The sequence below is a fragment of the Pleurodeles waltl genome, chromosome 1_1, assembly GCF_031143425.1.
Source record: "Pleurodeles waltl isolate 20211129_DDA chromosome 1_1, aPleWal1.hap1.20221129, whole genome shotgun sequence".
Classification (NCBI taxonomy): Eukaryota; Metazoa; Chordata; class Amphibia; order Caudata; family Salamandridae; genus Pleurodeles; species Pleurodeles waltl.
This window is the reverse complement of record NC_090436.1, coordinates 77,013,292-77,031,819: the sequence shown is the minus strand read 5'-3', so window position 1 is coordinate 77,031,819 and position 18,528 is coordinate 77,013,292. Positions and strand designations below refer to the sequence as shown.

General features: G+C 46.2%; 1 protein-coding gene across 1 annotated transcript in view; it reads right to left on the bottom strand.

Annotated features, from left to right (window-relative positions):
• Positions 1 to 18,528, bottom strand: part of ARID3C (AT-rich interaction domain 3C) — a 318,060-nt gene that overhangs the window by 284,560 nt on the left and 14,972 nt on the right. Inside the window, exon 2 of the mRNA XM_069214965.1 lies at positions 17,615 to 18,151. Within this exon, the coding sequence (XP_069071066.1) occupies positions 17,615 to 18,151 (537 nt within the window). The remainder of the gene's footprint in view (positions 1 to 17,614; positions 18,152 to 18,528) is intronic.

Here is an 18,528-nt window from a genome sequence, read left to right as displayed (position 1 = left end):
GGTGAGAGAGGCAGTGCTTGAGGTGAGCCAGTGCTGCAGGAAGCACTGCTGGAGAGAGGCAGCGCCGCAGAGAGGCTACATACATTTGATTTGTAGAGCACCAACTAGTGAAAGTGACCCGGAAGCAGTCACTTTGAGCTCCCACAGAAGCAAAAGGAAAAACAATCAGATCTTCTTGCGGAAGAAGTACGACTTAACGAGGCCTGGTACACCACAACCCAAAATAGTAGAAGGATGCTTGCAAGACGAAAATCAGAAAACTGCCTAACAGCCAGCCTGGCATGCACACAGCAGGCATCAAGGCCCACGCCCACCTCGCAGTAAACACCCAGCATGCTGCTGGCTTGAGTAAAATACCATTGCCCTGCAGCGCCTAGACTCTCACACAGCGCATCCTGCAGCTGCCAGGCATTAAACTCCCCGGACAGCCAGAAAGAGCGAGCTTCACCCACACGACACTGAGGCAGATCAAACACTACCATAAATGGAGTAAAAAAAAATACCAGCCTCCAGACTGTGCGAGTCCGGGTGTCACAAGAGGGGGTGGGAGGGATGGGGCAGGGGAGACGTAAACTGTGCAACTCGCTCCCCGGCACTTCCCCGCTGGGTTCAATTCAGTAAAATACAACCTCGCTGCTACCGAGGAGGGGCGCGGGCTGGGCATCCAATGTATGCACTGAAAGGGAAACATTTACCACGACCAAAACTCCGAGTCATAAAAGGAATGCAGAGAGGCAAACTGTGTATCAATGGCCGTGGCCTGTCCCCCTTCTTCCTAAACAGACACCTAGGGGCCAGATGTAGCAAAGGGTTTTACCCATTCTGTGTCTATGGGAAAATGTGTTCGTACATATGGCCCTCAGTTCGCAGTTCACTAATGTTCTCCTCTTGAAGGACAACACTGGTAATTCTTCGCCCAGCTCGGTGCCAAACAAAAGAATAAACCAGCAGTTTAAGAGGACTACGCATTCAAAACCCTTGTTTTTGAATCACTTTCTGAGCGTTTCATATTTCTAACACGGTGCCTTGCGCTTCAAACTATGTCCTGCAGCTTCTGGCAAGAACTGGAACGGGTTTGCTTTTGTGTCTCCCCATAAGCAGCATTGTTTTGCAAAATCTTGCATACATTTGCATCTGATTTGCAGGTTTAACAAAAGACGGACTCTTTGGAGCTGACCCCTCTTACTTTGCTTAAAAGTACAGAAATATCCAAAAACCTATTTAAAAAAGGCGAGGCGTCAATATTATGTTCCGATTTCTTAAAATGGCTGCGATCAGAGACACTTCGAAAACTGGAAAGAAATTACAAATATTTGTAACTTTCCATCTCCTTAGTTACACTGAATCCTTTCATTTTCGATTGTTTGGTAGTTTGCTGAACAAACCTTTACAGCTACAAATAAATACTTTCTCCCTCTGTCTCCAATAATACGCATTTTTTGATAAACAAGTTTTACTGATTTTTGCTATAAAAGGTACAAAGAAAGCATGACACCACTCAGTAGAAAACAAGGGAATAAAAGGATAATACGCATTTAAAAGGCAAGGTTAATGCCAGACTAGCATGTTCACATCAATTCGCCGAAAAAAATAAGTTCAGCAGGCTTTTAGCTCAAAGTGGAATTATTTTTGTTTTTCCTTCTAAAAATGGTGGTACACGCCCCAAAAAATGTAGGACAAGTAATTGTCCCTAATTTAATGAGGATGGAACGCGCATGCGCCCTCGCCCCAGTACTGTACAACTGGGTCTCTGGCGTGTCCTTCCATGTTATCGCCGCAAGGAGGTGGCAGTACCAGGTTTGAGACACCAAGAACCCAGCATCTTCAGATTAGAACCTTCCCACCTCTTGGAACCAAAGACAGCCCAGGGCCCTGGTAGCATTGACATCTGCACTCTTTTCGGTGTACCAAGTAGAGAAGTTACCCTTCTCCGTCTCCACGGTATGGGACTCAAGGAAGCTCATCAGTTCTCTCGGGCTGCCCTCTGACTACCTTCTTACATTGCAGGCTGTCGCAGAAGGAACTCGAGATGAGGTTTTTTTTTTGCTGCAGATCAAGACAGAGAAAAGTTCTCTATACAATAGCAAAATCAGTGGACTTTACAAAGCTTTAAACTGAATCCTAAGAGCTGTGGATTTTCTGCATCAAATATGAAAATACTCAAAGGTTTCTTCAGGCATCATGGAAATTAAGATATTATTTATTCCTGCTTTCTTCATCTGCCTTTCAGCCTCCACCAGGCATTCCTTGGCTTGGAAGGAATGGAGTCTATGAGGGATGGCCATAACATCAGAGTAGTGTTCCTGACTGGTCACATGCATACCATGTGTGAGGACAGAGACATGGCAGGAAGATAAGTCCTTTTCTGACTGGATATTGAATGCACTCACTGCTGTCTGAGTCTAGATTGACACTGCGGAGAAGGAGCAGCTTCGAGGATGACACAAGCGCATGACGAACTTGCTTAAAACTACTTCCTCTTCAAGAATCCCTGGGTCCTGAGGGGATTCTCTTTTGTCACCAAAGGCGAAGGTGAGGATCTTCATCTAAGGAAGAAAAGCCATGGCTTCTGGCATACCACAGGGTTCAAAGTAGCCACTGCTCCAGTCAAACTTCACGCAGGTATCAGGACTCTCGTGTGTCCACCCACAATTAAGCAGATGACACAAAAAACAACACCCGGGAAAATCTTCACTCTAAGCATCTGTCTGGAAAGACTATAACTGGATGTGTGAAAATTTCCTCATGCTCCATCCACAATTTTGCATACTCCCACAAGAGTAAACTTCACCTTCCAATAATAAATGATTCATTGACACTCTGTGGCTTCTTTCCTCCACTCTCAGTCACGGTAAAATCACTCGGGCCAGATGTATCAAAGGGTTTTACCCATTCTGTGTCTATGGGGAAATGTGTTGGTACATATGGCCCTTGGTTGCACTCTGGATCCAAGCCTTCCGCTCATGCCTGCACCTTCAAAGTAACGCAACTCATGCCGGCAGACTACTGAAAATAGCAGGTCAAACTCCAGCTCGGGAGTAGCCTTTAGTAATCCAGTCCGAGCATCAGCTCCTGCACACTCGAGAATTCAGACTAGTCAATATCTCATGGAAAGGCAATCACTCCCAGGTTTCACCATCTTCATTGCCCACCTCTGAGTGCAAGGACCAAATTCAAAGTACGCCCTGCCGACAAAGCTGTTCTGCAAACCAATATTCATGATCCATCCGAGCTTCGGTCTACTTCTCGTGATCTAGGAATCACTGACTAAGGTGTCCTATGAGGTGATAACATTGAGAGTTCTGACGTGGTCCTCACTCCTCGCACCAGGGGTGCCATGGAGCAGCCAGGGTAGGTGCTTGTGGCACGAGAGCCCGTCAGCGGCCTCTGGCACCTTGGAAGCCTTCCAGCACGTTACATAACCTGGGATAATGCAGCGCACCAAGGCCAGCGAACACAGGAAACACGCAGACACACTCGTTTCCACGCAACCAAGATCCGCAACAGGAAGTCAACTCAGCTAACCAAACCCACTGGAAACAAGGGCCCTGCCTCCTGCGTTTGCCTGCGGTTCCTTTATTGACATGACTCGCTGCCTTACATGATGCTGGCAAGACAGCGGAGGGGGTTCCAGTGCATGTGTGACTGGCTGGTCAGGGGCTTTAACACAGACGCGGCCATCTTACATCAATCGGCCATCTTATATCAATCCGACTGCTGCAATGAAAACCAAACCGACCCTGTACCAGGAGCACAGACTTCTGTATGGACACCTGCCTGGGTGCTAGCCAACCGTAACTCGGCTCTTTGCTGCATCCTGAGTAAAGGATACGTTGGGTTTTTACTAAGGCACTTGTATGGTCAATTTAAACCGAATAAAGATTATAAAGAATGAATGATACGTCAATAAAAGTAAGAGTGCATTTTTTTCTTTTGAAAAGTCAAAAAAAGAGGAATAATTCTTGTAGAGATCATGCATTCATTCCGCTAACTCTTTGCAGCCTGCCAGCTTTCGAGAACACAGCAACCACACTGCTTGAGGAAGGCACACCACGTTTTTTGCAAGGCAGAAGTCAAAAATAGGATTTAGCCTAATAAAGGCATCTCTACGCCATATCGTTCGAACAAGTCATGCAATACATTGCTGCCCTCTTTATGTTAGTTCTTTGATAGCTCTGCACTCTCCCTGGCAGCAGGGCTAGGCCTGTGAGTACCGGAAGCACATCTGGGCATGCCCATTAACGGGGGCAGGAGTAACAGTGTTGCACAGGCATGACACACAGGCTGTGATTCAAATACCATCTCCAGGCAAGACCCACCTTTTGCTTAGATGGTTAAGTAATGTTTGCAGACAAAACCATTTTCAAGAGGGTACAAATCTGAGGTGGACGGAGTCCCCCCACTTTCATTTTAGAAAGGGGGCTTTCTTCCCCTTAGCCTGATGGGTGTCACCTTGTGCCCCAGCATTGCAGCTGCTTACATTTGCTAACAGTGGCCTCCGAATGTTTGGAATCCTTCGTCCCACTGACAGCACCCCCTTTGTGAGAATGGCCCAAGGGAGGGTCCACTTGTCTGTCAGCTTAGTTACAAATTGATATGTGGGGAAATGACTTGATGTATAAAAAGTAGAACACAAAAATTTTCCTTTTTACAATCTTTTGTGAACATTGTGTTGTTTTTGCAAAATACGCCCTTGACCTCTTAAGTGAGAATCATTATAAGGAGAAGGACGTCACTTCTTGTGACATGCTACATGTGACGTCATTGTAATTTGCATACGACCAGTCTCTCCACTATTTTCCTTGGGACTTCTGCCCTAATTTTCAAACAGTTTCAATCCAAACACGACAGTATTACATTTCAAATTACAAGCAAATTGATAGGACAAGCACTTTTTTTTTTAAAACAAAAAATGAGTTAATTAGCCAAAATGTCTGCTTTTGCATCAACAGGTAATTTCTTCAAGGTTGTAAATAGAGACCTTTATTGCACACCGTTTGGAAGAAATGTTGTCCAAACTGTGAATACTGTTCACTAATTTAAACAGTGCATCTACCAATCCTTCCCGCTGGGTTCTCGTAGGACTGTTGGCTACAAACCTATATCCCAGGTAGACGTTGTTTCTGCCTCTCCCCCGGTCTGGCATTCCCTTTTCGTCTTCCATTGCTCACCTTAAGTCTGTCTGAGCTTGACCTCTCGCAGCTGATGGGCTGAGGGGGCCTTGGCCAAAGCAGCCATAAGTGCTGAACGTTACAGCTATGATGAGGCCACTGTCTTCTTGGCTGAGAGCCACAGTTAAGGGATGCCCCTGCTGGCACAGGAGCAGGGGTAGCAGGAAGCGTATGGCTGAAACAGTCAAGAGAAGACCTCCACGAGACTCTTGGTAGCATACACCAGGTCTACACAGGCTGTGCGAGGAGCAGGGCAGGAAAAAGGATAGGACTTCGTCTGCTTGACCTGCAGCTACAGGTAACAGGCATTAGCAGGCATCAGATGCAGGCAGGCGGGGCCTACGCAGGAGTTACAGGTATCAAGCGTTAGCAGGCACCAGCTGCAAGGCTGCGAGAGGAGGCCTACACATGACTAGGAGTTACAGGTTGCAAGCATTAGCAGGCATCAGATGCAGGCAGGCGGGGCCTACGCAGGAGTTACAGGTAACAGGTATTAGCAGGCACCAGCTGCAGGGCTGCGAGATGAGGCCTACACAGGACTAGGAGTTACAGGTAACAGGCATTAGCAGGCACCAGCTGCAGGCAGGCAAAGCCTACGCAGGAGTTACAGGTATCAAGCATTAGTAGGCACCAGAAGCAGGACCAGTAGTTACAGGTAACTGGCATTTGCAAGCACTAGGTGCTGGGCTGTGAGACGAGCCCTACACTGGACGATGAGTAGCAGGTAACTGGCACTGGGGGTAGCTGAATGAAATGTTGCTAGCTACAGTTCCCTACCACGAAAAGGGGTGCACCACACACATATCACTCAAACACCCGAACAGTTCACCAAGTCCTGGTCTTACCTACGCTGCCTCGGCATCCTCAGGGAAGGTTCGGGTATATGGTTTATCCATAGGGCATCTACGATGCTGCTTATGCAAGGCCCTTCGCGTACGGTCATGTGTATGTTTAAGCCTGGCCCGGGCCTTTGTAAAAAGTTTTCAATGCAATGCCTCGCCTTAAGGCATCTGTGGGCCACACTGGACAAACACAGCACGTACACTCGAACTATTTAAGAGGACACTTCCTGCAAGTGTAAACAAGTCTTCGAGAGGTACACTGATCTCTCCAGTTTCAGTGGCAGGGCTTCAGGCCCTGCAAAGGGCGTGAATGAGAACATGTGCATACACTAGAGGTAAGATGGCCGTTTGAGTCCTGACAAAATGATACAGAATAGAGAAGCCCTCCGAATTCTCCACCAAATGGTGCAAACAAGTGAAGCCTTCCAAGTCCCAGACCAAATGCTGCAGGCTATAGGAGCCTTCTCAGCCCTGGACCAAATGCTGCAGGCTAGAGGAGCCTTCTCAGCCCTGGACCAAATGCTGCAGGCTAGAGGAGCCTTCCGAGTCCCAGAATAAATGCTGCAGGCTAGAGGAGCCTTCTCAGCCCTGGACCAAATTCTGCAAGCTAGAGGAGCCTTCCGAGTCCCAGAATAAATGCTGCAGGCTTGCGGAGCCTTCTGAGTCCCAGAATAAATGCTGCTGGCCAGTGGAGCCTTCTGAGCCCTAGACAAATGCTGCAGGCAAGAGGAGCCTTCTGGGTCCCAGACCAAATGCTGCTGGCTAGAGGAGCCTTCTGAGCCCTGGACAAATGCTGCAGGCTAGAGGAGCCTTCTGAGGCCTGGGACAAATGCTGCAGGCTAGAGGAGCCTTCTCAGCCCTGGACCAAATGCTGCAAGCTAGAGGATCCTTCTGAGTCCTAGACCTAATGATGCAAGCTAGAGGAGCCTTCCGAGTCCCAGAATAAATGCTGCAGGCTAGAGGAGCCTTCTGAGGCCTGGGACAAATGCAGCAAGCTAGAGGAGCCTTCTCAGCCCTGGACCAAATTCTGCAAGCTAGAGGAGCCTTCCGAGTCCCAGAATAAATGCTGCAGGCTTGCGGAGCCTTCTGAGTACCAGACCAAATGCTGATGGCCAGTGGAGCCTTCTGAGCCCTAGACAAATGCTGCTGGCCAGTGGAGCCTTCTGAGCCCTAGACAAATGCTGCAAGCTAGAGGAGCCTTCCGAGTCCCAGAATAAATGCTACAAGCTAGAGGAGCCTTCCGAGTCCCAGACCAAATGCTGCAAGCTAGAGGAGCCTTATGAGTCCCAGACCAAATGCTACAAGCTAGAGGAGCCTTCCGAGTCCCAGACCAAATGCTGCTGGCCAGTGGAGCCTTCTGGGTCCCAGACCAAATGCTACAAGCTAGAGGAGCCATCAGAGTCCCAGACCAAATGCTACAAGCTAGAGGAGCCTTCTCAGCCCTGGACCAAATGCTGCAGGCTAGAGGAGTCATCTGAGTCCTAGGCCAAACCAGGCCAAAGGATCCTTCTGAGCCCTAGACAAATTCTGCAGGCTAGGTGAACCGTCTGAGTCCTACAGCAAATGCAGCGGGCTGGAGGAGGCAAGGCTTCAGGTCCTAGGCCAAATGCTGCAGGTGAGGGAGCCTTCTGAGCCCTAGACAAATGCTGCAGGTGAGGGAGCCTTCTGAGCCCTAGACAAATGCTGCAGGTGAGGGAGCCTTCTGAGCCCTAGACAAATGCTGCAGGTGAGGGAGCCTTCTGGTCCTAGACCAAATGCTGCAGGTGAGGGAGCCTTCTGAGCCCTAGACAAATGCTGCAGGCTAGGAGACCATCTGGTCCCAGCTCAAATGCTGCAGACTAGAGAAACCTTCCCAGACCTTGAATACATGCAACAGGCTACATAAGCTTTCCTAATCTGACTCTCTACCTGGCTTCACTTTAAACCCCACCAGGATACCAGGCACCTCTTTAAGACTGCTGCACTTTTTGTGAGCCCAAAAAACAGTTGGCAAAAAAACAGTTGCTACACGTTGCTGTCCCAAACATTTTTACAACCCAATTATATATGTTAAGACAAGAATGAGGAATAATAACCTGTGTTACCAACGCATTTTCCACACGCAAATTCCTCCTGTTAGTCTCAGGGTGAATTCGAGTGCTCAAAAATTAAATAAATAAATAAAAACAGGTATGGCTGCTGGCTTTGGTCTAAGAATCGGGCGAAAACACCGTTTGCGTTTACCCGATTTCTAAGTTAGTGCAGAGCTCAGTATGAGCCCACCAGATTTTCAGAAGAATCAAAAGGCACGATTAACACTCGCTCTAGAAGGCCCGTGTGAACTCATCTCGCATGATGCTCTCAGACTACTGACCTTTCTACATAATGTTGCCACAAAAGATGTCATTCATAGAGTGTATGCAACAATTCTAAAGCATTAAAAAACCTGACCCCCAAACAAGAAACCTGTAGCTTATAAAAACACTTTATGTTCCGAGCATTTCTAAAAAATAAATAAAAAAAACAATGAAAAAAACAAAACAAAAAAATAAACACTGCGTTTTTGTCAAGTATCATTCACAGCGTTTTCAGGCCATTACTAAAACAGCAACAGGATCAGATTCTAAGCTTTTCCTCCTGGGATCTTCCGAATTAACCCCCCCCCTCCCCCCACCCACCCACCTCCTAGTCCAGGAACACGCACTGGGCTGTAGTGGAAATGTTTGTGAATGGTCTGACATGACAGGAATGTTCTTTAAACGGCCTGAAGCATTTCGCAATTCAGTTTTTTTCAATTAAAAAAAAGGTTTTGAGGCACATTGTTTCCTGTGGTTTTTTTTTAAGTTGTGGCTTTAAAAGGGTTTACGTTAAATATTTTTAAACTGCTTGAAAAAAATACAAAAGTTCATTTTTAAAAGGTCTCCCTTGAAATAATGAGTTTTCAGTACTCTCCAAAAATCTACACACTGCTGGAAAGATCATACGACCAATTTAGTTCTTAAGGTCCCTACCACTGAATTAAATCTCTTTTTTGCAGGTGACGTTCACTTTCTACTCCCGACAGGAAAACCAGGCACGCCAAAAAAATACGGACCCTGGGAGGTTCTGATGTTCAAGAAACCCTCAAACAAACCATTAAGGCCCGAGGTGTATTTAACTGTCCATCCTCAGTGGCAAGGATCGCCCACACACAGCACAGAGCTTGTATTGTTATGAGAACGGACTACAAGAAAGTGTTAAGAGCCCAGGTCTAGAGAACCTGATACAGGAAACAGCTCCACAAGGTGAAGGTTGTGCCACAGGAAGCAATTGCTTCTGTTAGAGCTTGTGCCAAAGGAAATGATCCCTTAAAGCGAAGGTCACCTCAACTTCCTTAAGATGGGGTTTCACTCCACAGGAGTAGAGGCCGAAAAGAACCATCAGCACAAAAGGTCTCCCAGAAATGTGCAACAGCATTGGAGTACATCACCAACTAATGTACTGTGTGAGCAGAATAACTATATGGCATGGCAACATCATGTATATTAGTAGATTGCCAGCATGGCACACAAAAGAGTCTACACAACCATATTTGTAAACATAATAAGAACAGACACTCCCAATAGCAATCCCAGCAAAAAATAATATATCAGATGGATGAAAACAAAAGCTCAACCAATATCATTTTAAAGGTCAACTGTACATCACAAGGCTTAGAGAATACACACAACTTCTCTGTTATATTCTCATATTAATATGCCATGCATGAAAACATTTGCAAAGTCATACACCCAGGGCTACCTAAAATGCCATTCTGCCCACAATACAAAATTAACACAACCTCTCAACAACGGATCATACTGTACTTACTGGACAACTGTCACTTATAACAAATGTAATCCTATATTTAATTCACTGATGTCACTGACGTTTCAGCTTCTAACCATTATTTAACTAAGGGCTTCACCAGACTAAACATTAACCTCATTAAATTCCTATTAACCAGTACAGTTCTGAAGTTGCTATTTTAAGCATGAAATGAATCATTTTCATCGGTATAAAACAAGTCTTTCCAGTCAACCCACATTCTAAGGGAGAAAATATTTTAGTTCCCTGCAGTGAATGTCGAAGGACTAAGGCGTTGTTTATTAAACCCAAGGCATGAGGTACTTTTGCAAACAATTTATAACTCTGTAACTTCCACAAAATCTTCATAAAAGGAAGAATCATTTGACAAGATTCTGGAGATTCATTTCGTCATATATTGATGTCAATCAGACAAATGCAGAAATTATTCCAGAAAAACAAGGGCAGGTGTGCACAGCTGCTCAAGAAAGAGGTCTCTTCGTGGCTTATGGTATATAATGTACAGCTTGCGAGTTAAAATGTAACAAATTGCATTTAAATAAGGCTTGTGTGAATCAACCATGACATTATTTCACAATTCTGTCAAGCAATAAAAATAAAAAAATGTGAAAAGAGTTAAACTAAAAACATTTTCCAGTAACACTTTTCCAGGTTTCTTTTTTTAAATAAATGTTGACAAAACGAAAAAGAAAAATAGCCATCAGTGGTCAACATGTTTTGGTCTTTCTGTGAGCCACATGACTTCAAAAATGTGTACTGGTATTTTATGGGCACGGCAGGGGGGATGTATTTCCTTAAAAGTCACACTTCAATGCAGAAGCCCTCCTTCGGCCATATGTTCAAAAGATGTGTCCTTTGCAGTTAAAGTCACCGGCGAGTTGTAAAGAAAGACTTCTGGCCTGTTTCTTACAAGGCGAAGGGGGCGGAGCGAAAACAGGACATTAAAAATGAAGCATTTTAAAATACGACTCGTTTAAAATCTCTCCGGTAGCATTAAGATGATTTTTAAATCTCACTCACATTGCGGCGGGGTTGTTTCAAACTATCACTGTGTGTCGCACTGAGGGTACCTCGAGCTCTCATTGGGTGTCAATGATATTACAAAAATTCACGGAAATAGTGGGGCCGTGGTTTAATGTCATTGTGAAAGTAAGGTGTAATAATCGTAATTATATAGTTGTACCGATTTTTATTTCACTGTGACAAGAAGGCCTAAAGTGGAACTCTGCGAAGTGTGGTCGTGTTTATCGCCTCGGTGAGCAGAAGTGCGTTTCGTTTAAAATCAGAAGTGTCTAAAGTTGGGGCCGAGGCCATTTTGGGCACGCATATCAGGCTAAAACCGGAGTTTATAAATTGTTCCCATTTAATGAATATATTTGACGGTCTCCCTGTATCAATGAGTCAGCCGGGTTGCTTTAAAGTCTCCCATTGTGAGGGTAAGCCGGGCCGTGGCCTATATTTGGAACATACACCAGGCCTTAAGGCGCTATTGCTACAGCTGAGATGGTGCGTTCTGCAATTCTGTCATGCAATGAAACTACATTCTTCGACCTCAAACAAATCATTTCACAGATAAACAATTATTTTTAAATATCTGGCTTTAATTTCCCACACTCACATGCTCAGAGGAGGTAAAGGCGACTTGTTTAACACGAATAGCAGACGTTGTGTAATATATAAAAACATCGACCCACACTCGTGTTATTGATCCGCGTGACTGCGGACTAGCGCTTCACCGTGGAAAAAAAAAATTGTCTAACGGACATAATTGGGTGCATTTATTTTTTTTATATATAAAACACAGGATTAGAGGCACAGGTCGCAATTCCCGACTGAATCTTTTATGCCAGATTTCAGAAAAAAAACAGGTACACAAAACAAAACCGCCTAGTCTGCAAACCGAGTGTTTCCTACAGCACAGACTCCTGGAAACAACACCCAGCGAGGACGGCTTCTTGAGAGCACAGACAGGTCGACGCATAGGGCCTACGAGGTTAGACAGACTAATAACTTTGCAAGGGGGAGGGATCACACAAACGTACAGTTTGTAACCCAAATGGTGCAGTTTTCCCAACATTTTGTTCTTTCCTGGTGAGATGCTGCGGTATGAGAGGCAGATTCCCTGCATGTGTCCCGAAGACACCACCTGATCCGAGCCAGCCACACACACATTCATCAGGAAGGCGTCCCTCTTGTGTGTCTGTCTACGCCATGGGGCTCTGTCTGTAATCCGGCCTTCACCCCTTATCCTTCCACGCATCTAAACCAAAACAGCCCCGTGTTTGCACTCCTTTCTGTGGGGATAAACAGGCTTCTTTTAAATCACACATCTATCACACCTGCTCCCTTCCCAGCTCGCTAAGTGCATTTCATTGTGTTTTCCCGCCCACCCCGCTGCAAAAACAAAACAACAGGAAATGAGCTCTCTTGCCAGCCATGGTCGCCCAGACTCGAAGCCCGGGGTCCCCCTATACCTATAGTCACTTTTTATGTAGCACGTGACTGTCTGGGTGACAAATCTTTTTTTGTTAACACTCGTATTTTGGATAATTAGGAGATTAGATTTACACAAACAGATTAAAAGATTTGCTCAGCAGCACATCCCTTAGTTGCTAGAGGGCCGATTTTTACAATATTTTGCGCACCTTGGTTTTATATAGCTACGGAAAATGTATATTCCACTTAGTGCACGGATAGTTCCAGATGCAGTTAAATCCCAGTTGAAGTTAATGTAATAGGAACTGGCGGCAATGCCCATCACAGAGAGCATTTGCTAATGCACGAACGCTGACAGTATCAAGACATTTTCATAATCACTAATTTCATAGTACGGGTCGGTAATTGGATGTTACAACGTGGGCACAGCTGTAAAGGCTTCTTGGGAAAGGAATTCTCCCCAGAAAAACATATTTTTACAACTGACAAGCGAAAAAAAATAAAATGGTGCAAATGCATATGTGCATTACATTTCCAATGCTAGATTATACACCCACTGCAAACTTTACGTCCATAAACATTTACATGTGACGACTCCTGGAAAACTCAGAGCATCGCATAGAAGTTGGAATTTAAACCACCCCCCCCCCCAAAAAAAAATCACAAACGTTGGAACTGAATTCCCAAAAGTAGGAGTAAACTTAAAAATGTTTCAAACCTGTGTTTTGGAGACCTTGCCTCCTGTCGGGGAGGGTCACACTCCGCCCCCCAAATCCACAGAATATCCGGTGAGTGATGTCATACCAGATCGCAGAACCACCCCCGCTGACGTCATCAACTACTATAGCAGGCCTATTGTTGGTGAGTGTTTGAAATAAAGGGCTGGCAAATAGAAGTATTTTTCTCGTTACACTAGATGTCGACCCCTTTGCAAATTAGGGTTCTAATAGCTTGTAGTTAATTTGTGAAGACATTTTTCAGATAAATTATACCTCATTTGACAATATGCCAGGGGCCCAGGAACAGTGCTTTTGTGTTAAAATGCGTCCCTTGTTAGCTTGTGGGCTGGACAACTAAAGTGCATGCGATTAACGCCGGGGCTGGTCCCACCCTGATAAAAGGGCCGTGGAATGACTCGTCTTATCTAGGCCTGCAGGGACATGTGCAGTCCCCGCAGTGACTAACGCCGCACACCGATAGGATCACTTGAAACGCTAGATTAAAAAGGCTTGCGTGGAAACCGGATCCGCGATGGGGAGGGGAACCACTGTTCTGTGCCCTAAAACAGGCATCCGGGAATGGCAGCGCCCGCTTTCAAACCAGCCCGCGCCGTGGCCGAAGAATGTGGCACCCTAAACAGACATAAACACGGAGAGAGGGGTGGGGGAGGGGCTCGACTGCCAGAGTTTACAACAGAGAAAATTGCCCTCCAAAAGCAATCCTCCCCTACGCTTCCCAACGTGCATAGTTTGCTTTTTTTCGGACAGTCGTATAAATTCTTTCATACACGTAAAAATCATGCACATCAAAATATACTCCTTTATTCATGTGCAAAAGTGATTTCAGCTGATACTTTATCAGATGTAGACACAAAACCTCTTTTTGCAAAAAATAACTCGAAAAAGCAGCCTTACCATACATAAACTGGACGCAATCTAAATGCACACAAAGGGCCAGATGTAGCAAAGGTTTTTACCCATTCTGTGTCTATGGGAAAAAGTGTTCGTACATATGGCCTAAAATGTCTACCTGCATCAAATTCTACTATGAACCACTTGCCACCAAGTATGCTAGGGCTGCGGTTAGAATAATATAATAATAATAGATGTACCCACACCTAATAAACAGTTATTTTGGCTACATTTAGTAACTAGACGTAGGTCAAACAATTTGTGGGATCATAGGTAAGTTCGAAAATTTGGTTGCCGCAATTTTAGAGGTTCAAATTTGCGAAAGTAATTTTTGCAGTCGGTCTTCAAAATCCTGACTTGAAATTGCAGTGGTTTTATATTAAGTAAAATCTAACAGAATGGAGCATATTCCACTTTCTGCACCACCTGGGCTTGCCTGACCTTGCCTGTACTTAAGGTCCCCGAGAAGTGTGGAAAGTGAATTCCTACACGTTTGTAAACTTACTGGTCAGAGGGCGCTAACCTGTCTGAATCCTTGTCCCTTGCGCCCTCTTCAGACACCCCCATGATTTTTTTACAATTTAGATTAAAATATATAGGTCTGCTACCGAGGCCACCAGTGTGTAGCATTGGAACCACCATTATACCTGCCAGTAGGGTGCTTGGACACGGAGCTCATCCCTAGAACGTAATTTACAGCAGTGGTTCTCAGCCTTCTGACTGATGTGGACCCCCCCTTAATTATTACTGGAACCTAGGGACCCCTGAATCATGATTGAAACCCAGGGATCCCCACTGAGTCATTACTGGAAGCTGGACACACCAACTTAAGCATTTTCAATGATCTGAACTGTAAAAAAATACACACAAAATAAAGAAACAAGCGTTCATTATACAAATACACAAACAATGAAGTGTTTTATTTATTGACAAATAAAATATGAAACAAATATATATATATTTTTAATGGGAAAGTTGGAGGTTTTCTAAATTCAATTGAGGCCCCTCATTACCCATACTATATTCTGTTTGATGCACTTAGCTGGTTCCCACAAATCAATCCGAGGCTACTAACTTAATTTTTAACCTTAATTTCATGTAAAATGTCTCAATTTTACATGTTGCTTCTTTATTTATATACAGTTTCATAATCTGTTAATATTTGATTTTCTAAGCAGTCGTGGACCTCCCGAGTATGTTTCGTAGACCCTCCAGGGGTCCCTAGACCACAGATTAAGAGCCACTGATCTAGCGCTTCGCAGTGTAGCCTCCTGCACAGCACGGGAGACAGCACCGCTGAGCTTCAGACCCTTGGAGTGGCAGCTAGCCAAACCAATGGCAGAGCCTCAGGCTCCATCCGACACACAGTGTAAATGACAGCATGTAGCCCCAGGCAGCAAAGTCACCTGCTGAGGGAGGCCACGGTGCTGTCAGTCACTGTGTACGTATGTGCGTACAGCCTCTGGGCTGGGAAGAAGCAGCATAGTAGCTCAAGTGTGGAATACAGGAGTCACCGTGAAAGTGTGCAAAACTTGATGAAAAGAACCAGATGACCTTGTCTGATGAAGTTGCTACCGCAGCAATTATTAAGTGTGTTAGTAGCTCAGAGTGGTTTTCACTGATCAGAAGTAGCTCTCACTACAGAAGAGGTTGGAGACTGCTCCTGTATTCTGGAATCATATGTACGATATAGGTGTGTAAATTAAGGTTTCGCACTAGTTAGTGTTTACTAACAAACTAGAGATAAATCGTGACAAATGTGAAAAGACCTCAACACATGACTATAGAAAAGCACTATACAATGAGATATGCAACATGGCACAGCGGGCACCCCTTGAGGAACAGTTTACAGTCAGTGGGGGGGATCACTCAGGTCTGAAAGATAGTGGTAAAAATGCCCCAATGGTATCTGCGTCCCCTGCAGCACCACTGCCCATCACTTTAATGAAATGTGTCATTTGTGCTTTCCAGGCACATTTTTCTCCAGCTTGTAGTTGGTGGTAACAGTGTTAGCAAAACAGTGCGTAATGCAGTATTATTAACAGGTGTAAAATAGGTGGAACTCATTTGCGCACATTGCTTTTTTTTATAGGCAGCAACCTACCTGCCCCAATGAGAACAATGTTTTTACACTTGTCTTGTTCATTACCCAGTGTGCAAGCCTAGTGGGTTCAATTAAAGCGAATACTACAAGTTCCAGAATGCACACATACACAATTACAGGTACAGTACTGAGACAGCATGCTCATGGGTGTAGTTATGCTCGCCGCAGGGCACACCTACAGGCACACTATTGACAAAGAATTGAACACCAGGCTCTGGTGTACTTGGAAGAGCGGAAGTATGGTTGCTACAGGACACTCCTAGGGGCACACACTGCACAGGCACAATATTTCAGAAACTTCTACGGCCACACACTATAGGCATAGTATTAAATAGCGTACTCGTGAGTTCAGGTAAGAGTGAAGCTGTGATGGGTCAAAGTTAATTTACAATCACATTATTTGTATGGTTGCGAGTTCTGGTAAGCATGAAGTAGTGGTCATTGCAGGGCCCTCCTAGGGGCACACGCTACAAAGAGAAGTCAGCACCGCTCTGTTGGGTTTTTCTTTGAATATAGTTGTGGCGGCTGCAGGACAGTCCTAGGCATACATCACAGAACAGTAACCAGAAAGCACGTTAAATGAGGTCTGGTAAGAGGATGATTCCACAGGGCGGGCACAGAGAACATGGGGCACACAGTACAAGCTCAGTATTGAACCCCTTGCTCTCAGATTTTTGAAAGATTGGAGTTTTGATGGCACCAGGACGCTCACAGTGGCACAGAGTACCAGCTCAGTATTAAACACAGCTATCTTGTATTTTGAGAGGAGCGGGGTGAAGATGGCATTAGGGTATTCACAGTGGCACAGAGTACCAGCTCAGTATTAAGCAGAGTAATCTTAAAGGAGTAGGTTGTGATGGCACCAGATCACTCGCGGTGGCACAGAGTACAGGCTCAGTATTGGAACCCCTTGCTCCTGGGTTTTGGAAAGAATGGGATTAAGATGGTAGCAGGACACTAACAGATGTGCAGGGCACAAGCTCAGTACAGAACAACTTGCTCTTGGGTTTGCATTGTATCAGGGCACTCGTGGGACACACAATACAAGCTTAACTATTGAACCCCTTGCGCTTGTATTTTGGAAAGATTTGGGTTGTGATGGCAGCATTACACACAGTGGCACACAGTACAAGCTCCAAATTGAACTCATTGCTCCTGTATCCAGGGAAGAGCTGAGTTGTGATGGAAGCAGGACACTCACAGTGACACACAGTACAAAGTCAGATTTGAATGCCTTGCTCTTGGCTTTTGATGGCACCAGGACACTTAGTGGCACACAGTACAAACTCAATATTGAGTATTTGCCAGTAGGGCACTCACAGTGTCACAGAGTACAAGTACTTAACACCTTGTTATTGTATTTTAGAAGGAGCGGGGCTTTGGTGGCAGCAGAATTCTCACAGTGGCACACAGTGCAAGCTGAGTATTAAACACAGTGATGTTCTATTTAGGAATAAGTGATGTTATGTTGACAGCAGGTCACTCAGTGGCACAGAATACAAGCTTAGCACTGAACAGTGTGATTTTGTATTTTTGAAGGAGTGGGTTGAGATGGCACAAGGGCGCTTGCAGGAACACAATACATCGACACAAGGTTCGTCCTACCTGCTTGAACTGCTCCTCGTAGGTCCACTCGTGGTGCCCTTGTGCCCCCGGGGGAGAGTGCGAGTGTCCTGGCAGGGGTGTGCTGGGGGTGCGCGGGGGCCCCTGGGGGGAGTCCGGAGGCTGGGCCCTGGGGGGCGGCAGGTACCGGGGCGGCGTCGGTTCCTCGGCCCCGGGCCCCTCTTCCTCGTCCTCCTCATCGTCGTAGTCCTCCTCTTCCTCGGGTGCCGGGGAGGGCTGCCGGGCGGGCTGCACGATGAGGCCGGGCCTGCGCGGAGGCCCCGCGGCCTGGTAGTGGCGCAGCGCCAGGGCCTGCTGCTGCTGGAGCCGGGCCTCGAGCAGGCCGCGCAGCTCCCTCTCCCGCCGCTCCCGCTCCAGCCGCGCCGCCTGCTGCCGCTGCAGCGTCTCCATCACCGCCTCCAGCTTCAGGCCGCCTCCCAGCACGTTCACCCCAACCCCGGGCCCAGGGGCCGACGAGCCCCCAGGGGCGGCTGACACCAGCAGCGGGCCGCCAGCGGGGCCGCGGGAGGAGAAGGAGCCCTGTGGGGAGAGAGAGGCAGAGGGTTATTGCAGGGCCTGGTACAGAGTCACGGACAGGGTTACTGAAGGGCCTATAGCAGAGTCACGGACAGGGTTGAAGAACCACGAGAGAGGGTACTAGTTACCGGGGAAGGAGATAGGACTAGTGGGGGAGGCACTGTCATCATTACTAACTGTCTTACTGAGAGGGCTGGGGGATTAACTGGTGATGGTTACAGGATGGCCTGCTGGAGAGTCACTGGCAAGGATACATATGGATACCTGGCCTGGGCAGAGAGACAGAGGGATTGGTTGAGATTCACTGATAGGTTTACCTTGCCATGGGAGAGGGTATCTGATGGGGATGAGGGGTAGAGGATTACTAAGAGGACCAGGGG